Genomic DNA, 27738 nt, shown 5'->3' with positions numbered 1-27738 from the left:
TCTTATGGATTTTTGGAAGGCCATAAAATCTAGGAGGTCTTGCAAAATGAGTTTTAAGTCTTTCAATTGTGTCTTTATCCAAACTGATGACTTCATCAAGGAGAGAATTTAATTTCTTTAGTTGTCTGTTGGTTGGATTATAATCAATTTCTTGATATGTGGAGCAATCTTGAAGCAAAAGAGAAAGTTTTCTTCTGTAATTTGCTGAGTCCATAACTACTGTTGCTTTTCACTTGTCAGTTTTAGTGATAATGAGGTGATTATTTTTTCTCAAGGACTGTATAAACATTTCATTTCAGAAGGAAATATGTTGGAAGGAGGAAGTATAGCCTTAAGTAGAGACGAAGCGACTTCTAGGCGAAGAACAAACCTGAAAAGTCTGGATTGGCTCAACACGGGATTGAAACTGACCATGGCATCCTTTGGTCCAGGACTCGCTCTTACATAGATCCCGTTATAGGTTCGAACGTTTGTTCAAGGAAAGCGTGGAGGCATTGCTCCATCGCCCCAACCTGAATCGTAATGACTGTATATCTATATCAAAAATCTGGGAAAGTCTAATCAAGATTACTCATTAATTTTTTTTTTTTTTTAATTGCAAATTCAATCATGTTTCTACTTCAAAATATTCCGTTTCATACTTAGTGATATAACATCATGCGGCGTGTTCTAATTTGAACAATCTATTGTTAGTATTCTAACTTGTATTTTTTAAACTGTTCTTGTAATACCACTGATGATGGTCTGCTATTTCCAGACCAAAATATTTGGTTAAATAAATATCTTTCTTGTGATTATATCATTCAGTCTGAATAGCTTCTCTCTTGGCACCTTCTCATATGCCTTTTCCAAATCAACAAAACTTAAATACAGATCTTTGTTATATTCCCATGCTTTCTCGACTATTTGTCGTAAAGTGAAGATTTGATCCTGACAGTCTCTATTTCGCCTGAATCCAGCTTGTTCTTCCACAATTCTTCTCAACCATTTCTCAAGTATACTGGCATAAATCTTGCCCAGAACACAATAGGGAAATACCTCTGTAATTCTCATATTCAGTTTTATTTCCCTTTTTATATATGGATACTATGAGAGAGCTCTACTCCAATCATCAGGAATTCGTCCCTCTGTCCAGGCTTTCTGAACTATGCAGTGCAGCCACTGTAAGACTTTTATACCACCATACTTCAGCATTTCTGGTCGAATATCATCTACTCCTGCTGCCTTTTCACATTTTAAGCCTTTGATGGCTTTTTCTACTTCAAGTATGGATATGTATTCCTCACTGCATGCCTGGTCAGCGTTTTTTACCACTATTACTCCATACTTCAAGGATATCTTTTTCTCCCATTTTCATGTCACCTTTATCATCTCTAACTCCTTTTACAGCACTCTTTCCACCATTCCTAAGCTTCTTGAACAACCTCCAGAATATTTTGCCACCTTCTTGATATTTATTTTCTATATTCTTGCCAAAGTCCTCCCTTGACTTTTGTTTAGCTAGTTTTACACAGTGTTTAGCATTCTTACATTTGTCTCTGTATTCTCTAAGAGCACAAGCTGACTTATTTGACAGGAACTTTTGATATGCTTTCTTCTTTTCCTTCACTGCCTCTTTAACTTCCTGGGCCCACCATGGAGTCATGATTTTTCTATCCTTGCAGACAACCTCACCACATGCCTCTCTGGCTGAGGCATGTGGTGAGGTTGTCTCATCAATCAGGGTTTTCTTCAAGGCTTGCCACCGAATCTCCAAGGTTTGATTCCAGTTCTCAAACTCTTTCATTTTTTCTTCAATAATCTTTGTGTATTTTAGTCTACAGTTCACATCTGAGAGCTGCTCAACTTTTATTAGCTTTAAAACTTTCTTACATGTTATTCTTTTCAATATGAAATTTAATTTTATCCTGCTCAAGACTAAATAGTGATCACTTTCAATTTCAAATCCTCTGTACATTCTGGTGTCCTGCACCAGGGAGAAAACATCACTATCAACAATAACATAGTCAATGAGACTTTTCTTATTCCTTGCCTCTTCTCTCCATGTGAATTTCTGCACATTTTTATGTTGGAACATGGTGTTAGTAATAACCAGTCCATGTCCTCAGCAGAAATTCAACAGATATTTGCCATTATTATTAGCTTTGCTCTTTTCTCCAAATTTTCCCAAAATATTTTTGTATGTCTCACAATCATTTCCTACTCTGCTATTCAGATCCCCAACAAGGACCAACTTTTCCTTTTTCATTGTGTCAGTTGCTTTTTTAAAGCCTCAAAAAATTCCTCCACTAGTTTCTACTAAGGTAGAAGACCTTAGTAGAAACTTCTGTGTGACCATAGACAAAAATAAGTCTCATTGTCCAGCCCCCCCATTACTCTACTTGAGACTGCCTGCCATTAAAGATTAGCCTCGTATTTTGTGTTGAATACTATGGCTACTCCTTCTTTTCCTTGATTGTCATTGCTTGAATATAACATTTTGTATTTATTGCTCAGAAAGATCTCACCAATTTTTAACTTTTTTGTTTCAGTCACCCATATTATGTCAATCTGGTACTTATCTAATTCCTCAGCTAGCTCCAATTCTTTGCCATTCAGGCTTCTTGTGTTGATAGTACCGATCTTTAACTCTGGTGATGTTGAGTTGGGGTGTGTTTTCAGATTTGTTCCAGTAGCTGACTTTTCGCTGTTCGCTCTGGTTCCCTGGTGAAAACAATGGGGGCCTTGTTTAACCTGGCGACGCCCCAGCTGGCATTAAATTTTGTCATGTTGTACCATCATTTTTTATTTTGGTTTAACCAATAAGAATACAATTTGGTCGGCTAAATCCCAAATTGCCAGCCCATCCTCGTTCATTCAGTATCCAAGTAGATACACAACAGCGTGCACCATGAGAAGGTCAGGATTGGACATTAGGTCAGAAGCCCTGGTCGGTTCTGCGCATTCCTTTAAAGGCTATGTGGAGGTCTCCTCTCAGTTATACAGCTTTGACCCCTTAAGCAACCCCTTCAATCTTCATTAGCACGATCAACCTTCATTAGCATGAAAAACATTCTGACCTCAAGGGAAATTCACACAAAAACAAGACTTAGGCTGTCCAAATGCTACTTATGGTCAACACTGCTATATGGAGCAGAAAGCTGGACAATATCAAAATATTGTGAAAATATGCCAAAAGCCTTTGGATCCTCAGACGAATCCTTGGAGTTCCATGGGCCGCCAAAAAAACTAATTTAGAAATATTAGTGATGATTAGAGAAGATAGGACTCTGTTGAAAACCATTAAGAAAAGAAAACCCACCTACCTTGGTCACATACTAAGGCACGAATCCCTACAAAAAACACTTCTAGAACGAAGGATACAAGGAAAAAGAAGAAGAGGAAGATAAAGAACAGATTGGATGGGAAATATTGACTGGACATTTTTGTCTTATGAGGAATGTAAAAGAGAAGCACAAAACTGTACATGGTGGACAAGACAAAGGTGGGTAAGTTGATATCCCTTTGGCACAAGAAGCTGTGTTTTGGTGATTGTCCTTGTTCCAATGTTTAAGGCACTAACTGAGGATGATTTTGATATGTGGGATGTCTAAGCAAGTACTGCATGGTTTGCAAAATGAACAGGATTGATAGAAGGATGGAGAGTAACTACTATTACATAACAGTATGCTTAAGTAAATAATATATATATATATATGTGTGTGTGTGTGTGTGTAAAGAGTTTTTACACTAATTTATATACTAAGATATTTTAAACCTGGTTTTAATCCATTTCCTAAGTAAGCAAACAGACAAGTAAGTCAAGTTTGCGCCTCCACGTAGTGCAAGTCTAGGCAACTCATGGTAAAGGTAGAATAAGCTCTGATCACTATTCTTAATAATTACCCTTAATGCAAAGCTCATCTCCTTGAGGAGATGTATGATGCCATGCATCAAAGGCAAGGGGCTATTACCCACACTGGTTTTGAACTTTATTGAGGTCTCATCAGTGGGAGCCAGGCTTAGAAATACCAAGGTTAAGTAATACAGAGCTTATAAGTATTTTACCAAAACAAGTTACCATAAGGTCCTTTGACCTTATTAAATAAAAATCTCAGGATGAGAGATAGATGTAGAAAGTTTTTTACCTTGGGTATATTATATGTTAAAGATACCAAGCTATTTTAAACCTGGTTGTAATCCATTTCCCAAGTAAGCAAACAGACAAGTAAGTCAAGTTTGCGGCTGCACATAGTGCAAATCTAGGCAACTCGTGGTAAAGGTAGAATAAGCTCTGATCACTATTCTTAATAAAGGTCAAAACCGGTCTGGGTAGTGGCCCCTTGCCTTTAATGCATAGCATCATACATCCCCTCAAGGAGATGAGCTTTGCATTAAAGGTAAATATTAAGAATAGTGATCAGAGCTTATTCTACCTTTACCACGAGTTGCCTAGACTTGCACTATGTGCAGGCGCAAACTTGACTTACTTGTCTGTTTGCTTACTTGGGAAATGGATTACAACCAGGTTTAAAATAGCCTGGTATCTTTAACATATAATATACCCAAGGTAAAAAACTTTCTACATCTATCTCTCATCCTGAGATTTTTATTTAATAAGGTCAAAGGACCTTATGGTAACTTGTTTTGGTAAAATACTTATAAGCTCTGTATTACTTAACCTTGGTATTTCTAAACCTGGCTCCCACTGATGAGACCTCAATAAAGGTCGAAACCGGTCTGGGTAGTGGCCCCTTGCCTTTAATGCACAGCATCATACATCTCCTCAAGGAGATGAGCTTTGCATTAAGTGTAAATATTAAGAATAGTGATCAGAGCTTATTCTACCTTTACCACGAGTTGCCTAGACTTGCACTACGTGCAGGTGCAAACTTGACTTACTTGTCTGTTTGCTTACTTGGGAAATGGATTAAAACCAGGTTTCAAATTGCTTGGTATCTTTAACATATATATATATATATATAATACAAAAACTTAATGCAGTTTCAAAACAGTTGACCATATATACTGACCGAACCTTAAATGAAACATCTGAGTAAGCTACTTATAAAAGTAATTATAAGATTAGATTTTCTATAATTAAATATATATGACAAACTATCCTTCAGAGATCATAAGAACCCCCCATCTCCTTTTCTTATAACACTAATAAATAAAAACAAAAGCTACTTTTTGAAACAACAGATGGCTCTTGACTATGATCCAAGATAATCATCTCTTCTAAACGAGAGACCATTTGTTCAGCTGTCACACATAAAACTTCACCTCCATCAGAAATTTGTTCCCATAACTGCTGAAGTTCAGAGTTATCATCTAAGAGAGAAGATCCTAAAAAAAAAACAGATTTTTAAAATTATTTTATTTTCATTTGATATGAATATCCACTCCAATGTTTACAAAGATGATTTAAAAGATTTTGGAATTTAATCATTTTAATCATTAAACTGTTCACAAAGAATAAAAAAAAGTTAAATACAATGTGAACAGTTTGATCACATGTGAATAATTTATATTTAATACTTTTTTTTCTTTTCTTTTTTTTTTAATGTTCAGAACAAGTAGCTGAAATCATCTAATTCAAGAAGTTTTACTTTACAAATTTCAACTTACACCTGGACTACTACTATTACAAGCCAAATTTATTCTAAAAGAAAAGGTGAAGAACACTATGGGGAAGAAGGCTGCACTTCATGAAAAAAAAAAGTTCCAAGACAAAAACATTATCCCAAAGACAAACTTGTTGTGAACTGCTGGCTTTAAATGACTCAGGGAAAGTACCTGTAGATCTGTCAACAATGCAAAGGCATACAGAAGCTGCTGAAATGTTTGGTATAAATTGACAATGCTCAACTGCAAATCCTTAGCAAAGCCCAAGCACAGCTTTGAGCATTACCAAGGTATAAGAATGCGTGTTATCCCAAAGTCAAGAGAATGAATCATATAATAGATGGATGAGCAGTATCATTAAAAACAGTCTGCAAAAAAAGCAAACTGTTGTGAAGGGCAAAAAAGGTTTAAAGATGACAGCGAGCTCATTAACAGTGAGCTTGTTGATCTTCTTTAACAAGGCTTGCTCAAAAAAAAGTGACCAACATCATAAGGAAGCAAAAACAGATTATGAGAAGAAATTAGCCAAACAGGTCAAATGAAATCAAATCCCAAAGAGTTCTTTCACTACATGGCAAGTAAAAGGAAGAATAATTTTAATGACAGCTGATAGTAAGTTGACAGAACTAGACAAAATACAGGTCCAGGGGGGCTTGGAGTTAAATAGTGGCCTTATTAAGTGACCACTTTGCATCATCATCAAATTCCTGACATTCATTTGTACCCTCAAGGGGTGTACAGGATATTTTGATAGTACTACATGAAGAACTTACATCATTACTAACTTCCTATCAACAATTTTGTTCTTTGCAGGGGTCACTTAATAACTCAGGTAGTAATTAATAATACGAGGTGTTATCAAACAGAAACCAGACTAGGCTAATAAAATCTTTACAACTTACTCAATTTAAATTTGGACTTAACCCACATCATATTTATTTCAATAAATGTTATTTGAAAGCATGATATTTATAAATATTTAACATAACAAATTTTGATGCAAGCATTCGAAAATAGCGCAAGTATAATTTCTGCAATACAATTAGTGAAATGAAAGAGCATGAATAAATTATCTTGTTCCACTACACTGAACTGAACTGAACAATAAAAGAGAGCAAATTTATCATTAGTAAATAAATTAATTGCTAAGAGTGGTCTCTTGTCACATTTCAAAATAGATTTTATTTTTACATATGTGAAATTCATTTTTATCTGTTGCACACAAATCAAATAAACCGTAAGGCAGAATTTAAAATATTTAAGAATTCTTTCTGATAACTGAAATTTCAAGTAAAACAGTACACTTTAAATCAAATGGATTTAAATATTGCTCTGTTACATTTAATCCATTAATGGCACTACAATCACCATTAAGGGATTAACAGTGTAATTACATAATAAAAGGCAGAAAGCACTCATTTTTTTGATCTTGAAACATCCTAATGTGGTTTAAATTAAATTAAAAATTCCAATAAATTATAACTGGTAATTAGTTTACGGAATTAACAACGCATATAAAGTACAGGGTGTTCGGGATAAATTTGACAGTTTCGTAAGGAAAAAGAAAATCTTCTTTGTATCTATTAAATTTAATGAATTGACAAAAAAACATTACAGGCAGAGTTAATTACAATACTATCAACAAGATTTACTCAAAATAACCACCATTAGCATCGATCACAGCTTCAATTCTGCTTCGGAACCTCGAACAAGCTGATGCTACAGTCTCCCTGGGAAGGGCCGCAAAAACTGTTTTAATTTTATCCATTAACTGGGCTTTTGTATTACTGGAAGTGCGATTGGTGTCTTTTTCAACTGCGCCCCATACAAAATAATCCATGGGGTTAAGGTCTGGGGAGTTTGGAGGCCAAACATTTGGACTGGTGAAGTCGTAGAAATTTTCAGACAACCATTTTTGACTTTTCCCAGAGGTGTGGCAAGGGGCCGAATCCTGCTGCCATACATACGGCCTACCATTGGCTACCCTTGTTATCCAGGGCTTGACTACAGTTAGCAACTCCACGAACAAAGCCCGAATTCCAATGCCAGGGTTCTTCAACACCTGTTCCTGCAGATTTGCGAGGAATTCTGCTGTACGAACGCAATCAGATCGTCTGCTAGGGATCTTTCTTCTTGCTACATCCTCGTAGTCACCATTGCAAGTCTCTAGTTCATGCCTGATTGTTTTTACTGTATTCAGGGAGCATTGGGCAGCAGTCGTAATATCCTTATTTTGATGGCAGGCACGAATCATCATGATACAAGTTATTCTCTTCCATGATTCAGGTGGGTTCCAGCTATCCATCCTTTCTGACATCTTGTATATGAATGAAGAAGGGTCCAAACTTTTAAATGAAGAGAAGTGTGTGTTAATACATGTAACTTACGGAAAAATATAATTAATTATAAATATGTCAAATTTATCCCGAACACCCTGTATATTAATTAAAGGTAACTTTAATGAATAACTTCTATATTTTGGCAACGTCATGTTGTCATCTTCAGGAACATAAAGATATGGTATGTGCACGCAGGCACTAACAAAAGCAAATGAGGAAGAAAGCAAGAAACTAATATTGTTCCAAAAGTCCTAATGGTGCCCTCTGGCAGGCTAATTTGGTTGTCTTGGCAGTTGGGCTGAAGTTCTCATAATGTAAGTCTCCCAAATTTGGGGTAGTTTCATACACCCAAATTTGTTGAGGTTAGGAACGTTTTTTAGAGCTGATGATGATTCCTTGAATAATCTTTTGTATTTAAACTTGCTGCGGTGTATTATTTTTGTTTTCTTCCAATGAATTCTATGGTGGATATCTAAGGCATGGTCTGCCAGCCCAGAGCAGCTGTACTGGTGAAACCGGATGTAGTCTTTGTGTTCTGAAATCCTGATATTTGTTGTTCTGCCTGTTTGGCCAAAGTAGGACAATTTGCAGCTGCAAGGGACCTGGTATACACCGGTAGGTCTAGGGGAAGTGGTTGGTCTTTGGTAGAGCGGATAAGGGATGCCAACTTTTATATGGTCTGTAACAAGAAGTAAGGTTATGACCTTACTCTTGCTTTCTTCCTCATTTGCTTTTGTTAGTGCCTGCATGCACATACCATATCTTACCTTTAATTAATATACTTTATATGCGTTGTTAATTCCGTAAACTTACCAGTTATGTATGACCAATGTATAGCCTTGCTACCAGAATTCCAATAAATTATACTTTTGTTTAATCATTTATCCAAGTGTAAGCAAACAAAGTTTGCACATGAATTTTCTTTGTAATTAGGCTACTTGTATACAGAAGGTAATGACTTCACATTAATTGCCTCAGTATCAAATAATGCAAAACACACATCCTATAATGCTATTCATTACATGAATGAATGTGGAAAGGCAGCTGGAGTAGTAGAAGATATGGAGGTATAAAAGTTTTACGTTGCCTGCAATGTCTAATTCAGAATGCCTAAATTATGAAGTGCAGCCTGATCAGTCACCATCAAGGGATTAACAGTGTAATTACATAATAAAAAGCAGAAAGCACCCATTTTTTTGATCTTGAAACATCCTAATGTGGTTTAAATTAAATTAAAAATTCCAATAAATTATATTTTTTGTTTAATCCTTTATCCAAGTGTAAGCAAACAAAGCTTACACATGAATTTTCTTTGCAATTAGGCTACTTGTATACAGAAGATAATGACTTCATATTAATTGCCTCAGTATCAAATAATGCAAAACACACATCCTATAATGCTATTCATTATGGAAGGGACACTACCCAGACCAGTTGCAACCTTTAATGAGGTCTCATCACTGGGAACCGGATCCAGAAGAGATACCGAGGTTGAAGTAATGCAGAAGTTATATACATTTCATATACAAGTAGTGAAAAGGTGTCACACCTCATTATTAAAATAATCTTACTTTCTAAACAAGTGAAAAAACTTTATATAATGTTTGTGTATTTCCTCTGCCTTGGCCAGTAGGGAAGTTAATATAATACACATCATCTAACTAAACTTACAATGTCATCTGCCTATATAATTTCAGGGCTTAGGCAGAGGGTCCTGTTCAAGAAGTACAATACAGTCTCCAACAAAAGTCAGTGATAATGTGAATGAGGAACAAAGACAGTATGGGGTTAATCTTAGAGGGGAAACTTTACATATGCACATGGAATGTACAGGTGTACAGATGGGTGCTCTTCATATTGTCTGTAAAAAGATGGAGAGGTATAAAACTGACATCATGGGAATACTTGAAGTTTTCCAAAAGTAATAAAATGAAGGTTGCTCCTAGGAATAAAAATTAGTCTTTTAGGAAATTAGCAAAATTGAGTAACAAAGGACCTTTTTGAGAAGTATAATTATCTTAAATAGTTTTCTCTAAGCCTAAGATATACCTTATATTAGTTGTTAGAACATTTTTTATTTTTATGTGTGCATGTTCTGTACATACCAACAACAGGTTTCTACAATCTTAATGGAGAGGGAAATACAGTATTCTATTCTTTAATCATTGAAGCATAATTTTTAATTTTGCCTAATTAAACTAGACAAAATAAAATGTTGAATTATTTTGCTGCCAGTAAAAAAAAAAAAAAAAAAAAAAAAGTAAGCATGAAAGGAAGAGGAGGAAAGTATATAAACATTACTCACTTGACTCACAAGTAATAGTCATAACAAAACTGAAATTATCTGCTCCTGCAATGCAAATCGTATCCCAGAAACAAAACAATAATCTTCAATGTCGGAACATAGAGAAAATGTACTGATTATTTTTTCCAACAACCATAGATTAGTTTGTCTAGCTCAAAAAAGCTCTCTGTGTGAACTTTACAGATAACTCAAGCTACAGGCATTGCACTTTGTAGGAGAATACTAATGATAACAAATGCAAATGAGTGGGAGCTGTTACAAATAGTGTTACTAACATAAGAAATCAAAATGTTCAGCTATTCTGTGAGCTTCTTGAATCCTTGAGATGGTTGAAATTAGTCAAGTAAGGTAACAAAACATCAAGTAGTGTGTTTAGGCTGTTCAAAACAGCCTAAACACACTACATGAAACGGCAGTATGTATTTGGAGTTTGTTGTAATTAACTAACCCCCCCCCCCTGCCAATTATCAGAAAAGTGTTATTTTCTATGAAGTTGTAAATGCTATGTTCTTTCATGTACTTGGTAGCAAAGTTATCTTGAATTTAGAGAGTGTGTGTAACTCAGTGGAAGGAGCGTTTGCACTCCATGGATGTTTGTGATTGTCTGTGAAAATAGTAGTGGTAGTGCTGGGCAGTAGAAGGTATTGGTGTATATGATGATGGTAGTTACAGTTCACTGTAGTTGGTGGATTGAGTGGTGGAGACAGAGAGTTGTAGAGTAGGTGCCCTCCCTTGAGTCTTTGGACTGCTTGGAGGTCTCATGTAATAATAATAATAATAAAATAATTTCTCACATAGCTGAAAGCAGAAACAGTCTAAACACACTACATGAAACTGCAGTGCTTATTTAGAGTTTGCTATGATTAACTCTCTCTCTCTCTCTCATCCCTTCACCAATTATTGAGTAAGTGTGTTATTTTCTATAAAATTGTACATGCTATCTATTATGTTCTATTGTGTGCTTAGTAGCAATGCAAGGAACTGATTATATTTTCATTTAAGAATAACACAATTCAATATTTATCAACTGCCCTAGGATTACTGCTTATCCATGCTGCATTCCAGTTTAACAATCCCCCCCCCCCCAATCCACCACCACCAGAAAATTGATTATTTAACATGATTACATAATGAAGGAGGGAGAGGCTACTGCATTTTATGCTGATTTCATATATCTGAACAATCTGGTGCAATAATATCTAATTTCAGGGCTTAGGCAGAGGGTCCTGTTCAAGAAGTACAATACAGTCTCCAACAAAAGTCAGTGATAATGTGAACGAGGAACAAAGACAGTATGGGGTTAATCTTAGAGGGAAACTTTACATATGCACATGGAATGTACAGGTGTACATTTCATGTGCATTTTTTTTTTTTTTTTTTTTGAGAGGAATGCTTTACTAAAAAAAAAAAATAAATAAAAAATATTAGTTTACAAAAGTCTATCTTTGCATCACTGGTGAAAATTCACAGAACTAAGGTGTAAATATGATAATGTTGAATTGTCAGTTTTGCAAAAACCTATCACCTGAAATTAACATATCTAGAATTCCTGCTTTCATTTTTTGATAAAGAGACTTGATCTGTTTGATTTAAAGCTACAAAATTATTTGGGGAGATAAAAGATTTCACTGCTGTCACCTTCACTATAACATGCTACTGAAAAGTCATAGCCAAATCTCCACAGCATCAAAAGAAAATTGACAACAGTAAATCTTTCTCTACAACAACTATTCCTTTTGACCCCCCCCCCCCCCGAAGTCCATTACAGTAGGAGATGACTGCAGGTGGTTAAGACAATACTTCTCTATAAATCAGTCACAACTGTTTCCCCACAGAGTATCACATTTGTTTCTATCATTCCTGCATCTGAGTCTAACCAACTTCTCTGAAATCAATGTGCATGAAATACTAGTCAGCCTATTGCTTTATTTGTATTATGAATACAATTTGTGTAAGAAGCTGTTATAAAATTTTACCAACAGATCAACATTTCAAGGTTAAAATAACAAAATTTACCAGTGATGTATTTTCTTCCTTCCTTATTAATGTTCACTAATTTTAGCAGTGTTGCAAGAGCTGCAGCTTGCTTCCTCAGCTTATCAAGAGAAAAAATTTCTTGGCACTTAAGAGGTCCAAAAGATCCAAGATGCTTTATAGAAGAAAAAAAAAATGAAATAAAAGTTCATAATATATATCTACCATTAAAAATAAAGATGATGAAAATTAAATTTATAAATTCCTTCATAACTCTCACTTGCAAGCATGCAAATATAACAGTGATCAAAGTGATTCTTGTTATATTATGTTTAGTTAGTAGATTCTCTCTTTCTCACTCACCCACCCATCCACAGGATGATCATTAAGTTCCAGTTAATTTGGTAAAAAAATACAATTTTTTAAAAATTACAAGTGGAAGAGTAAAGAATATACAGCTAATTCTCTTTTTACATGGTTTTTTTTTACATGATTTCGAAATAACACAGTTTAGAAAACAAAACTAATTCTATTTTTACACGGTATATTTTGATTTTACATGGTTCAAATGGCACTTATTTTTAAATTTTCTGTTTGAATTCAGTTTGTTAAAAAGGATATTTCCATTATAATTATCATTTCCTAGAATGGTACATATGTACTTAAATGTGAATTTCGGGGACCCCCCCTCGATGTTTTAAATATCAGGGAAAATTCTACACTACAGAATGTAGACAAAAAAAATGCCAAATAGAACTTATATAGCGAAATCACAAAAAAGTGTGTCGTTGACTTTAAAGCAACTAAGGATCATGCGACTGATTTTGCATCAATGCTTCAGATCATATATTAAAGCCATTACTCATTAATCGATCCCGAAGACCGCAGACAATGAAAGGTGTGGATTTTAACATGTTACCAGTGCACTGGAAGGCAAACAAAAAAGGTTGGGTTACAAAAGAAATTTTTAATGAATGGTTCCATCAATGTTTTGTTCCAGAAGTTAAACGCTATTTGATGGAAAAAATTCTGGACTGATTATAGACAATGCGCCTAGCCATCCTGTTTTAGAACACCAAAATGTGGAATTTTGTTTTCTACCATTCAAAACTTACTACATAAGAAGAATGTTACAATACAATTTGGATAAACCAGATAAGGATAATTTACTGACAGTTATTGATGTGTGGAAGAACTTTTCTATTTTGCATTGCATCAAACTTGCTAAACTGGCATAATCAGAATTGCAACCATCAACTTTAAATGCATGCTAGAAAGCCACTTGGCCAGAATGTGTGAAAAAGAAAAATCCTGTACATTTGCATACAACTGAATATCTCAATATCATCAGATTAGCACATGCAGTTGGCAGAGAAGGATTTGATGATTTTTCATCTGTAGATATTGAAGAATTGATGGTTGACAAGGCTGTGAGTGATGACAAAATAATAGAAGCTGTCCTTGAGAATCTCGGTGAAAAAGAAAAAATCGATGATGATGATGAAGAGATTCCTCTCATTGCAGGATTAATTAAAGAAGGGCTTCAAATGTCTACTAAATTGCAAAGTCAGTTTCTTACATGATCCAAACACTGAACAAGCTGAACAGTTTAAGTGTGAACTGAAGTCATGTATGGTGCGATACGAAGAATTATACAAAGATCTGGTCGAAACAGGACCTCAACGATTAATTACAGAGTTCATGGTAAAAAAAACAACCTTCAAAATTATTGGAAATTAGTGCTAATTTAGTTCCTTTCACTGAAGAAAATGTTTTGCCATTGAAGTACGACAGGACAACCAAAGTGTTTCAAGTGATGGAGGTGATTTCATTCCAGTCTCACACAAAAGAATGCAGCTACTGTCAGAAAGTGATGGTGAATAAAATTTAACTAACAACCATATGCACAGGTATATTTGGGCATTTTCGAATTTCTGTTTTATTAGTGACACACTATTTTCTTTAAAAAGATATATATATATATATATATATATATATACAGTCATACCCTGAAGTTATGTGGTAGGTGGGACCAACAAAAAGCACGTGTCGAATTCGCGTAACTCGGGGTATAATTTTACATGTAATTTATATATACAAACATACAAAATATTAGTTAATTTGGACCAAAGGTTTACAAAAAAACACCTATATTTTTTAAGAAATATAAACATAATTGTAGTTTTTCGTACATAAAAAAAAGAAAGTTATTTCGATGTCGATGGTTTCATAAAACCTAATAGATTCGTCTGACGGCATAATGCCTTTTTCTTGTCACGCAAAATTTCTTCATAGCAAGCCAATGATTTTTTTATCCCTTGCCTTGTGGCTACAATTCGTTTGTAAAAATAATCATATTATAAATTCTGAATATTTTTACGTATTAATATTGTTTGTTAGTTTTTGTTTTCATACACGCAGTGTCTGCACTTGTGATGTGCTCGTTATGAAAATATTATGTTAGAAGTAATATGTAAGGAAGTAAAAATATTGAAGTACTTACTTAATTGATTATTTGTATTATTTATAAGAAAGTTTGTTGTATTTTTAAATGTTGAATTTTGTGTTTGTGAAAGACTTTCTTCAGCGCTGGTGGATACAGCGAGTCAGCCATATTTTTACAATGCGTAGTTTCTGACGTTGTTGAAGTGCGCATGCTCCCGGAGTGAACTTGATGTTTGATTGACAGCTGACAAGAAAAGCGTTGCGTATCCAAGTTACAGTGGTAAACAAGAGAGCGTTCGGAAAGTTTTTAGAACACTGGCCGAGGAATATTCAAGTTGGGAGGAACTCGATTTTTTGTGTGCGGCAGTTAAAAGGAAATTTTATATTGTATTCCGAAAAAGGAATAGTGGAAATAATATGTTTCAAGAAGGAATAAGTACAGAAGAAAAAGGAAATCTTGAAACTAAGTTTTTATAAACTGGCCGAAGATATATTCAAGTAGGAAGGAACTTGAATTTTTTGTGTGCGGCAGTCAAAAGGAAATTTCATATTGTATTCCGAAAAAGGAATAGTGGAAATAATATGTTTCAAGAAGGAATAAGTACAGAAGAAAAAGGAAATCTTGAAACTAAGTTTTTATAAACTGGCCAAGATATATTCAAGTAGGAAGGAACTTGATTTTGTTTTGTGTGAGGCAGTAAAAAAGAATTTTTAAAGGGATCTTGAAAAGAGCCTTAACAGGAAGAGAATAAGACTATAAACATTTTTTTTGTGATTTGTGAAAGAAAAAGTGTTTTGTCTTAAGAGTAAGTTTATATTTTTTAAATAAGGCCTTGGATCCATATAATCTGTAATTGTAGTTATGTATTTTTACTAGAAGTGTATATATATTGTTTTAAGTTTTATTAAATGTGTTTATTTTGTACTTGGTATTGAGTCAATGATTAGTTGGATTCTGAAAGAGTGAGTTAAAGTCATTGCACCAATTGGAGTGAACTCTTTGTGCAAATATAATAACATATAGGGACACTCGGAGTCAAAAATAAAAATAATTGTTAGTAAATGAAATATTATTTATATTACACATTATAAATAACTAATGGCGCAGCCTATATAGGATAATTCATTAAATATTAACAATGGCACATATATAGGATAAATTCATAAAATATTAACAATGGCGCAGTCGCCTACAGGATAAAATAAATTCATTAAATATTAACAATGGCGCAGTCGACGACAGGATAATTGGTTATGACTAAACTATTTTAGAATCCAAAAGGCAAATCTTGACTCAAATCAAAAAAAAAAAAATGGCTACAGAAAATAGTAATATTAGTAGTAAAGTTCCTTCAGTTAATGATGAAGAATTTTTTAGGTTAATAAATCCAACCTTAGTAATACCTTCTTTCTCAGGTGATAGTAGTGAAAGCATAGAAACATTTTTTAGGTATGCAGAAAAAATTAAAGATTTAGGAAATTGGTCAGATTTTCACTTGTTAATTATACTTCGTAATAAATTGTTGGGAAAAGCCAAAACATTCTTAAATACATCTCCTTTACTAAGAGATACTGACAATTATGCAACCTTTAAAAGTTTGCTAATATCAGAATTTTCAAATGTAAGAGAATTAGGGCCTAACATTTGGAAGATTCAACAGTGTATCCAAAGTAATAAGGAATCTGTTTCTGAATATTATCATAGATTGTGGACCATTGCTCATGGATTTAATATTTCATCTGAAGAGAAATCCTCTTTAGAATGGTTGCTCTTTAATCAATTTAGGCTTGGCCTCAAGGATAATTTAAAAGAAATAGCGTATAAGAAAAAAGTTAGAAATCTTGAACAATGTTTTGAGCTTGTTAAAGAAAAGGAAGAAAGATTAAGAGATATTTTTCATTCCTCAAGCAATAAGCAAGTAAATTCTTTTCAGCATAATCAAACTCATTCTTCTAGCATTGTGGGTACTGATAAAATGAGAGAAGAAAAGCTTCAAAAGGGTAAAGCTGAAAATAAAAAGAAAAAGTCTAAGGAAACTTCTGTGAATTTTACTAAAGATATTCCAGAATCTGATTCCAGGGTAAAATTACATGATTTGGAAAAATATGAGGAACTGAAAACATTTCTGAGTGAAGAAATAGAAAGACAACAGAGACCCATAGTACAAGGACAGGAACTTCTGTTTAAGATGATGTCGGATTTATCAATATCCAAAAATCTTACAGATAATCAATCTTTTTCTTGTAAATCTGATAGCATTAACAGGAATAAAGCATCTCATAGGAGATACATTCCAAAATGTTTTAGATGTAATAAACAGGGTCATTTTGCTAAAGATTGTTATGTTAGAGATAGATCTTGTTTTCAAAATAAGAAATCGGAGAATAAAGGTAAATCTGGAATTAATTATTATTCCAATATTATACTGGCAAGGACAGAAATGTCAAACTATTTACTAAACATGGGTAAAGCCAAAGACAGCTATAACCATAAAAGAAAGTTTGATGTAGCATTAGCTCCTTATGCTAATGAAAGTAATCCTTTAACAGTATTACAAGGATTTATTGAAGATGTACCTTGTGAAATCTTACTTGATACAGGTGCACACATTTCACTCATTTCTTATAGCTTATTTAACAAAATTAAATCTCTAATTCCAAATGATATTTCAGTTTTAAGCAATCCAATTAAGTTAAAAGGAATATTTGAATCTGAAATTTCAGCTTATAGGCAAATCAATGTCTTTATTTCAATTCCTTGCTTTCCATTGAAAGTTTCTCATTCTTTAATTGTTCTTCCAGAATCTTCAAATCCAAATGTACAAATAATATTTGGAATTGATTTTCTGAAACGTCATGGGTTTGTGTGTAATTTTATTGATAATACAGTATCATTATGTGGAATAGAATGCTGTTTGGATAGGAATTCAGGTGACAGTGGAAAATTAGAGCAGTCTCCTGAAGTTTTTCTAGATACTAGTGAAAATGATCAAGTATTTAATATTGAAACTCTAAAGAATAAGGATCCTAGTTTACAAATTTGGGAAAAGGATAAGATTATCCAAGCTCAAAAGGATGATCCCATACTAAAAACTATTTATGAAGCAGTATTGAAAGAGGAAACTCAACTAGATACATTTTTGAATCTGGATAACTTGTATTTAGATAAAGATGGGTTACTCTTATCTAGACAAATGGAAGATGGAAAATTGAAGGTGAAAATATTGGCACCAACTGAAATGATTCCTTGGATTATGTATACTTTCCATGATTCTGACTTAGCAGGACACCAAGGGTTTTCTAGAACTTTGGAAAGAATAAAGGATCGTTACATCTGGAAAGGTATGAAGAGTGATATACTCACGTATGTCAAGTCATGCCATAAGTGCCAAATAAGATCCCCTTTTAGAGGAAAAGCTCCTTTACAACCATTTCCAATTCCAACTAGACCATTTCAAGCTGTTGCTATTGATGTAGTAGGTCCTCTACCAATTACTAAAAAAGGAAATAGGTATATTCTAGTAGTCATAGACATGCTAACTAGATTTCCTGAAGCAGTATCAATGAAAGACCAATCTGCAAAAACTATTGCAAGAAAGTTTTTGAATATGATAGTTTGTAGATATGGAACTCCTCAGACCTTACTTTCAGATCAAGGAGCAAATTTCACATCTGAACTATTATTACAGTTATGTAAATTGCTTAATGTTAAGAAGAATTTTACAACACCTTATCATCCGCAATGTAATGGTATGTGTGAAAGACTAAATAGAAACATAAAGCAAATACTTTCAAAGTTGGCAAACACCAAAATGAATGATTGGGATACACATATCTCTCAAACATTATTTGCATGTAGGTCTGCTTTTCATTCTGCTATCAAGGAAAAACCATCTTTTGCATTATATGGTTTTGATCCAGTTTTTCCTAATGAACTTGTTTCAGTTATTCCAAATACAGGATACAGTGATATAAATGAATATTTAGAATTAGTAATAGATAAGTTTTCCACTACTCATAGACTAGTAGGTGAGATAAGTAAATTAAGTGCTCAGAAAACTAGACAATATATAAATCGTTTTAGAAAATATAAATCTTTTGTACCAGGTGATTTAGTATTGTTAGATGATAAATCTAGTATTAAAAGAGTTGGGAAATTAGGAAAGAAAGCCTTAGGTCCATTTAGAATTTTAGACAATTTTTCTCCTGTGAATTTTAGAATTCAAGATGTCAATAATCCTAGTAAAATTTTAAATGTACATTCTGATAGATTAAAAAGGTACTTTTTGGGAAATAAAAATTTAGTTACTTTAGGTGATAATATGAATAAAATATTGAAGGATGAATGTAGTTTTCCTAATACTAATTGTGAATCTTATTCAAAGTTAAATGATAGGAAAGGGAATAGATCTAATATTCATAATTCAAATATGCAGCGAAAGAAAAAATTAAACTTTGGTAAAGTGAACCAAAATACAAGAAATTTTAGAATTCCCAAGACACACATTTCAGATGATGTACAATGTAGGAATAATGATAATCAAATTGATTCAAATATTGATGAAAGTATAGCGGAATTTCATAGGTTGATAAATATAGGATTAAATAAGAAAAGGGAAGTTAAAGATACCTCAAATTTAGTTAGTAAAGGTAATAAGGAATCCCAGAAACTTTTAGAATCTCAAAAAACCTGTAGAAACTGATTCTGATAGTGATGATTCTATAGATTTAGGACATCATTCAAGTAGTTTAAATGAAGTGTTTGAAAGGTATAAAAATGAAATTTTTAAGTATACTAATTTGGAAGAAGAAAGTTCAGAATTATCTCTAGTGTCAGATGATTCTGAAACTAGTGATTTAGAAGATATGCATAATGATTAGATAATCAGATTAGAACTTAAAATATAACAATCTAGAAATAAATATTAAAAGTTTGTTCAGATGTAAGTTAAATATTTAAAAAAAAATTTTTTAAAAAAAAAAAAATTTTTTTTCACAGAAAAATGAAACTGATGTAAAAATAATCATATTATAAATTCTGAATATTTTTACGTATTAATATTGTTTGTTAGTTTTTGTTTTCATACACGCAGTGTCTGCACTTGTGATGTGCTCGTTATGAAAATATTATGTTAGAAGTAATATGTAAGGAAGTAAAAATATTGAAGTACTTACTTAATTGATTATTTGTATTATTTATAAGAAAGTTTGTTGTATTTTTAAATGTTGAATTTTGTGTTTGTGAAAGACTTTCTTCAGCGCTGGTGGATACAGCGAGTCAGCCATATTTTTACAATGCGTAGTTTCTGACGTTGTTGAAGTGCGCATGCTCCCGGAGTGAACTTGATGTTTGATTGACAGCTGACAAGAAAAGCGTTGCGTATCCAAGTTACAGTGGTAAACAAGAGAGCGTTCGGAAAGTTTTTAGAACACTGGCCGAGGAATATTCAAGTTGGGAGGAACTCGATTTTTTGTGTGCGGCAGTTAAAAGGAAATTTTATATTGTATTCCGAAAAAGGAATAGTGGAAATAATATGTTTCAAGAAGGAATAAGTACAGAAGAAAAAGGAAATCTTGAAACTAAGTTTTTATAAACTGGCCGAAGATATATTCAAGTAGGAAGGAACTTGAATTTTTTGTGTGCGGCAGTCAAAAGGAAATTTCATATTGTATTCCGAAAAAGGAATAGTGGAAATAATATGTTTCAAGAAGGAATAAGTACAGAAGAAAAAGGAAATCTTGAAACTAAGTTTTTATAAACTGGCCAAGATATATTCAAGTAGGAAGGAACTTGATTTTGTTTTGTGTGAGGCAGTAAAAAAGAATTTTTAAAGGGATCTTGAAAAGAGCCTTAACAGGAAGAGAATAAGACTATAAACATTTTTTTTGTGATTTGTGAAAGAAAAAGTGTTTTGTCTTAAGAGTAAGTTTATATTTTTTAAATAAGGCCTTGGATCCATATAATCTGTAATTGTAGTTATGTATTTTTACTAGAAGTGTATATATATTGTTTTAAGTTTTATTAAATGTGTTTATTTTGTACTTGGTATTGAGTCAATGATTAGTTGGATTCTGAAAGAGTGAGTTAAAGTCATTGCACCAATTGGAGTGAACTCTTTGTGCAAATATAATAACATATAGGGACACTCGGAGTCAAAAATAAAAATAATTGTTAGTAAATGAAATATTATTTATAATACACATTATAAATAACTAATGGCGCAGCCTATATAGGATAATTCATTAAATATTAACAATGGCACATATATAGGATAAATTCATAAAATATTAACAATGGCGCAGTCGCCTACAGGATAAAATAAATTCATTAAATATTAACACGTTCCTCGTTAGAATCTATGTCCTCCAAAATCTGTAAACCTTTCTTAATTAAGCTGAGACCTGTTAATTTTGCAATTGTCATGTGCTTTTCTGGTAGAACTGAATCTGAGGTTTCGGTCTCTTCAGTAGTGCTTTGCTCATGCATTTCTATGAGCTCGTCAATTGTAAGCTCCTTGTTATGTGAGTCTAACAGCTCGCTGACATCTTCACTGTCGACTTCTAAATCTAGTTGCCTGGCAAGGTTGACAACTTCTTCTATTGCCTCAGCAACTTGATCAGTTTCTGGCAACATTTCCGTTTCACATTTAAAAAAGGATGGACAAAGTTTTTTCCAGACACCATTCAAGGTTTTTTGGGAAATTTCACCCCAAGAATCTCCGATAATCCTTACAGCATCTAAAACATTAAACTGTTTCCAAAACTCTTTAACAGACAGTTGCTCATTTTGCCTCATAGCTTCATTCACACTTGCAAATGAATGTTGTGTGTAGTACGCTTTGAATGTTTTGATAACTCCTTGGTCCATCGGTTGAAGTAAGCTGGTTGTATCTGGAGGCAAGAAAACAACTTTTACACGTGGATCAAAATCAATTAAAGTTGCAGGAGGGTGACCAGGTGCATTATCAATAACGAGCATAACTTTAAACGGAATTTTTTTAAACTGGCAATAACGTTCAACTTCAGGTAAGAAGTGGTGACCAAACCAGTCTTCAAAAATAGAAGCTGTCACCCAAGCTTTAGAATTTGACTTCCAAATAACTGGCAAGCCAGCTTTAGATTTTTTTTCCAGAGCGCTTGGATTTTCGGAGCGATAAATTAAGAGAGGTTTTAACTTGCAATCACCAGCTGCATTTCCACCAAGCATTACTGTCAACCGGTTTTGGAAGCCTTAAAGCCAGGAAACGTTTTTTCTTCATGTGCGATGAAAGTTCTCTTAGGCATCTTTTTCCAGAACAAGTCGGTCTCGTCTACATTAAATATGGTTTGACTGCTATAGCTACCTTCCTAGATGATAGCCTTAAGTGTCCCAGGAAAAGCAGATGAAAACTCTTTATCAGCGCTTGCCGCCTCTCCACTCTCCGCGATGCTATGCCAGTTACAGCGATTTTTAAATTGGTTGAACCAACCATTACTGGCCACGAAATTTTCTTCTTTGGCCGTTTCTCCAGCTTCTACTTTTAGCCTCTCAAAAATCAGCTTGGCTTGGCTACATATTGTCGTTTGATCAACTGGATAATTTTTTACTCTCACTTGATTATCACACTATAATTTAAGCATCATTTCCATTTCATCAATAATCCCATGACGTTTATGAATTATGCTTGAATTTAATGATTGGGCATTTTTCACAGCAGCGAGAATGCTTTCTTTATCTTTCACGACTGTTCTTACTGTGGATTCCTGTAGATCGAACATCTTTGCTAGCTCACAAATTTCATTTCGCCTTCAAAATCCTTAATAATGTTGAGTTTTGTTTCCAAAGTCAATGTTTTTCTTTTCTTGCTAGTTGTAGAAGAATCAGACTTGCTTCTTTTGGACGACATTATTATTTTTTATGTGATAAAATTTTTTATCAAGAACATAACATTAAACAGTCACAAGGTTTGTAGACTAAAAGTCATGTATCAATGGAGACTGCACGAAACACGTCAGTGCTTGTTCACAGCATGTGCGACAATGGCGAATGCGGCCGGCTCCTGAAAGATACGACTAGTGGTGAGGCATGACGCGGGATGGGAATACGTACATATAAGAAACCGCATAACTCCAGATTTGCGTAAGTCGGGGTATGACTGTACTTTAAATAAGTATTTAAAATAAAAAATAATCCATTAAAATGAAATAGACTTTTATTCATTGATTTTCATATGTTTTGTCTGAAAATAACGTACTGTTCATATCGGGTTTTCACATCTGGAACCATTCTATTATTTTTTCATATGCACTGTATTTTTTTTACAGATTTTTTTTCTGGAACCAATCTACTGTGTAAATGGAGAATTGGGTGTATTTCAATTTTAAGTATAACCCATGGTGTTGACCATGGATTATACTTAACCCATGGGTCATCACCGCACTTGTCCCCAAGAAGACAAGTGAGGTGATGACACATCTGTAAAGAAATGTTTTACCAAATCCATTTAATAGTCTCCTTTGCATGGGGTTATATAAAGTCACAAATTTACAAAACAAAAGTTCAATGTTGAAGGTTAGTGAGAACATATTCCAGCTGTTAATATCATCACTCTAATATGCTTTATAATGTTTTCAGGGAAATGAGTATTATATTTATATGATGAAATTTAGACAGAGATTTTCAAAGAAAGAGACTAATCTTTATGACCACACTGTATACGAGGATTCAAAATATACAAAAAATATTTCAAGCATAAAAAACCCTTAAAAACTCAAGGAGGAGCTATTCAAGCTTGTTCAGAGCAGACTTATAAACATCTGTGTCCATGATGGTTTCAAATCCATGACCTATTGGCTGAGGAGTAGGTATGCCATCCACTCAGCCAACTAGGTCAGCATTTTCCCATTTTTGGAAAGATGATATATAAAAATACTTTTTTTTTTTTTTTTTTTTAATATATCAGGATTTGAACCAACTTCATCACTGAGTACAAGAAATAGTACAAAATAAAATATTCATACTCTACTTACCTCAATTAACCGTTGGCAGTAGGTCAAGTGGGCAATTAATGCAAGATCCAACTGTTCTGATCCCGTGCTTGGAGGCTGTGGACTGGGCCCAAAGCTTGGGGTGGAATGACCATCACTGTTATCTAGAAGCTGCCTTGCAATTGATGCAATTCCTGAATCTGAAGTTTTTGCTGTCATATCTGGATCGATTTTCTTCTCTTCCTCTTCCATTACCCTATCATAAGATAGACCATACATTGCAGCATATAATTTCTGAAAGACCAGTGCAATTTTTGAGATATACATAATCATTCACTTGCAAGCTTTTTTAAGATTAGAAGTATAGAGAAAAAAAAATATTCTGACTTAAATTTATTAATAGATTTATTTATTAAGGTAGCAAAGGAGTTGCTAGTGGCTTCCTTACTATTAGAAAACAATGTGAATAGCAGAAACTTACTGTTAGAAAATAATGTCCACCCTAAAAATTTAATATGAATGTTTACATTTAATATTAAATTTAATAAAGTTCTGTATTAAGAAGAATGTAAACTAAAAATGCTACTAGCCTGAAATGATTTAACAAAAAAACGTTAAAATATAAATAAGAATCAAAGTGAGGGAACTTTTTTGAAATACTCACACAACATCCAACTACAAGGGAATGTTATATGTGTAAACTTATATACTGAACATTACTCATAAAAGCATCTTTGGAAGGAAAAGACAGCATAAATAATCCCCCCCCCCCCATGGACTCTAATGAAAAGTTGTAAACCTATATAGCACATTAGTAATACGGGTAGTCTTTTGTTTTTAATTAATTTTTGATATAACCCATCATTCAGCATTTTTGCCTAAGTCAAATTTTGACTCATCAGGGAACGATACTCAGATATATAAGTATATGAACCCATGCATTTACATGGTAAGAAAGACTGATACAAGGAACACATGAAGTGAAGCCTACGTTCTTAAAGGGAGTAACCTAATGGGTATCACTGAGTAATCTTGGATGTTTGGATTTAAGTATAAGAATGAGAGTCTCCCATATACATGCCAATTTCTTGCATCCACATTTGTTTAGGATGGGCAGTACTTTAAGGCAGAAGTAGATTCATGAAAGAGTTTTCAAATTTATCTTTGCTTCTGTGAAGTGAGATAGCTCTTCTCAGCAAACTCTTGGGAAAGTGTCCAAAGCATAATCTGCAAGACCAGGACGGTAGCCATAGTGATAGAACAAGATGTAACCCTTTTGTTCAGTAATCTGATTTGATTGACCTATTCATTTGGTCATAACTGGTATGTTTACAACTGCAAGGAGCTTTTTAAATTCCTGTAAAATCTAAGGGTTAGAGCTGAAAATTAGCATTCCAAATTGAGTAAATTTTTGCTTTCTTCACTAGCATATTTAAACTGCAATATTTGTGAGGAATGGTACTATGACAGTGGAAAACCGTGTGTAGGTTTCCTGTGAAAGCTATCTACCTCAAGGATTAAAATTATAAAATTACTAAGCCAGATTAAAACTATTCAGGCCTTTAGAGGTCAAAAACAAACTAAAACCACTTTGTTAGATCTCTCCCTCTCCCCACAAATATAATCTGGGGAAGGACATAGCTAATGGAACTGAGCTGCCTATCTAAAATTAAGTCAAGCATTAAGCCAAAAGCATCTCTCTCTTTTCTGGCTATCCCTTCTCATATAAAAAGCCAGTATAATTGAAATCGTGTTTAGAAAACTCTCACAGCATCATAATCAGCTTTTACTTCTGCTCTTTGAATGATAAATACACGTAAACACAAGAAAGATATTTAATTAATCAAATATTTCGGTCTGGAAATAGCGGACCATCTTCAGTGGTATTACAAGAACGGTTTTAAAAAATACAAGCTAGAATACTAACAATAGATCATTAAAAATAGAACACGCCACGTGATGTTATATCACTAAGTATAAAACGGAACATTTTGAAGTAGAGACTTGATTGAAAAAAAAAAAAAAAAAAATTAATGAGTAATCTTGATTAGACTTTCCCAGATTTTTGATATAGATATACAGTCATTACGATTCAGGTTGGGACGATAGAGTAAAGCCTCCATGCTTTCCTTGAACAAACGTTTGAACCTATAACGGGATCTATGTAAGAGGCGAGTCCTGGACCAAAAGATGCTGTGGTCAGTTTCAATCCCGTGTTGAGCCAATCCAGACTTTTCAGGTTTGTTGTGAAGAATGGATGATTGATGTTCTTGGATTCTTTTTTCAAGAGAACGTCCAGTCTGTCCAAAATAGGAAAGATCACAGTTGCAAGGAATTTGATAAACTCCAGGAAGAGATAAAGTTGAGCGTTTGTCTTTAGGAGAAGGAAAATGAGAAGACAATTTGTTAATAGGTGAATAAGTAGTTGTTAAATCATATTTCTTTAAAATTCTTGCAATAGGTTCTGAAATACCAGAAATATAAGGAATAGGCACTCGACGTATTGAAACTTTGTTGTTTTGTGGAGGATTATAAGAATTGAGAAGACGTTGAGTACTTTTTTCAGAAAAGCCATTGAGTTTCATGTGTTGTTGGATAGTAGAAAGTTCTTTCTGTAGATAATCAAAAGTAGAACAATTAGTTTTGGCTCTTCTGATGAGGCATTTTATAATTCCTGTTTTTTGACAAGGATGATGGGCTGATTCTTTAAGAATATAACAACCTGTGAACGTTGGTTTCCTGTATACTGTAGTTGTAAGAATATTTGAAGGTGACCGGATGAGGAGAACGTCTAAAAAAGATAACTGGTTGTTTTCTTCTATTTCCATAGTAAACTTTATACAATTATGCAAGGAATTAATACTGTTTAAAAAAGAAGGTAAAGAGTTTTTGCTAGGCCAAATAGTAAAGATGTCATCTATATATCTTACCGAAAAGGATGGTTGAGGGAAAATAGATGAAAAGAGGACTTTTTCTAAATGTTCCAAATAAAAGTTAGCTAAAGCAGGAGAAAGAGAACTTCCCATGGCCGTTCTTTTTACTTGGCTGTAAAATTTATTTTGACATACGAAATATCCAGAATGTATTACGAAATCGAATAGTTTTATAATGTCTTGAGGAAAGATGTCAGCAAGTAATGGACGTTCTCTTGAAAAAAAATTCTCTTTTTCAAGAGGACATCCAGACAGACTGGGCGTTCTCTTGAAAAAAGAATCCAAGAACATCAATCCTCTATTCTTCACAACAAACCTGAAAAGTCGCGATTGGCTCAACACGGGATTGAAACTGACCACAGCATCTTTTGGTCCAGGGCTCGCCTATTACATAGATCCCGTTATAAATTCGAACATTTGTTCAAGGAAAGCGTGGAGGCCTTACTCCATCATCCCAACCTGAATCGTAATGATTGTATATCTATATCAAAAATCTGGGAAAGTCTAATCAAGATTACTCATTAATATTTTTTTTTTTTCAATCATGTCTCTACTTCAAAATGTTCCATTTTATACTTAATACTCAGTGATATAACATCACGCGGCATGTTCTATTTTTAACGATCTATTGTTAGTATTCTAGCTTGTATTTTTTAAAACTGTTCTTGTAATACCACTGAAGATGGTCTGCTATTTCCAGACCGAAATATTTGGTTAATTAAATATCTTTCTTGTGTTTACGTGCATTTATCATTCAGTCTTATGTCACAAGTATCCTTAAAACAGCAACTTCTGCTCTTTATTCACCAATATTAGACTTCTTTTCTAATTTTTCAAGCCACTTCAGTCTTACAAAGCAAAGGTGGTGGTCTCACACTGAGCAATAAAATTAAACAACCACCTAAACATCATCATAAACACCAATGCGCATGATTTGAACCCACAACCTGCATATATATCCCGAACCATGATTTTTTAACTTTAATTTTTGGCGAAAAAAGTGCGAGTTATATTCGAGCAAATACAGTAAAACACTTGATCAAAAACTGGTCTTTGATATGAGAGTTCTGAGAAAGATTAATGGAGTGAACAGATAGCATCAAGGGCAGTATCACATTAAAAATGAGGATATTAGGAAACAACTTGCCATTATTAGCATATAGGAATG

The 27738-nt window shown here is 33.6% G+C and overlaps 1 protein-coding gene across 2 annotated transcripts in view; it reads right to left on the bottom strand.

Moving 5' to 3' along the window:
• LOC150095583 (rho family-interacting cell polarization regulator 2-like) overlaps nt 1-27738 on the bottom strand; it is a 327613-nt gene that overhangs the window by 90141 nt on the left and 209734 nt on the right. For both annotated transcript variants that reach the window (XM_090410002.1, XM_090410003.1), the window contains 3 exons: nt 23680-23893; nt 12268-12400; nt 5170-5328 (listed from right to left, as the gene is read on the bottom strand). In XM_090410002.1, coding sequence (XP_090266128.1) covers nt 5170-5328; nt 12268-12400; nt 23680-23893 — 506 coding nt within the window. The remainder of the gene's footprint in view (nt 1-5169; nt 5329-12267; nt 12401-23679; nt 23894-27738) is intronic.

The sequence above is a fragment of the Typopeltis vanoorti genome, chromosome 20, assembly GCF_054136105.1.
Source record: "Typopeltis vanoorti isolate ZY-2024b chromosome 20, IOZ_Tvanoo_1.0, whole genome shotgun sequence".
NCBI lineage: Eukaryota > Metazoa > Arthropoda > Arachnida > Uropygi > Thelyphonidae > Typopeltis > Typopeltis vanoorti.
Note: the sequence above shows the minus strand (reverse complement) of the source record. Positions and strands in the feature narration are given on the sequence as shown.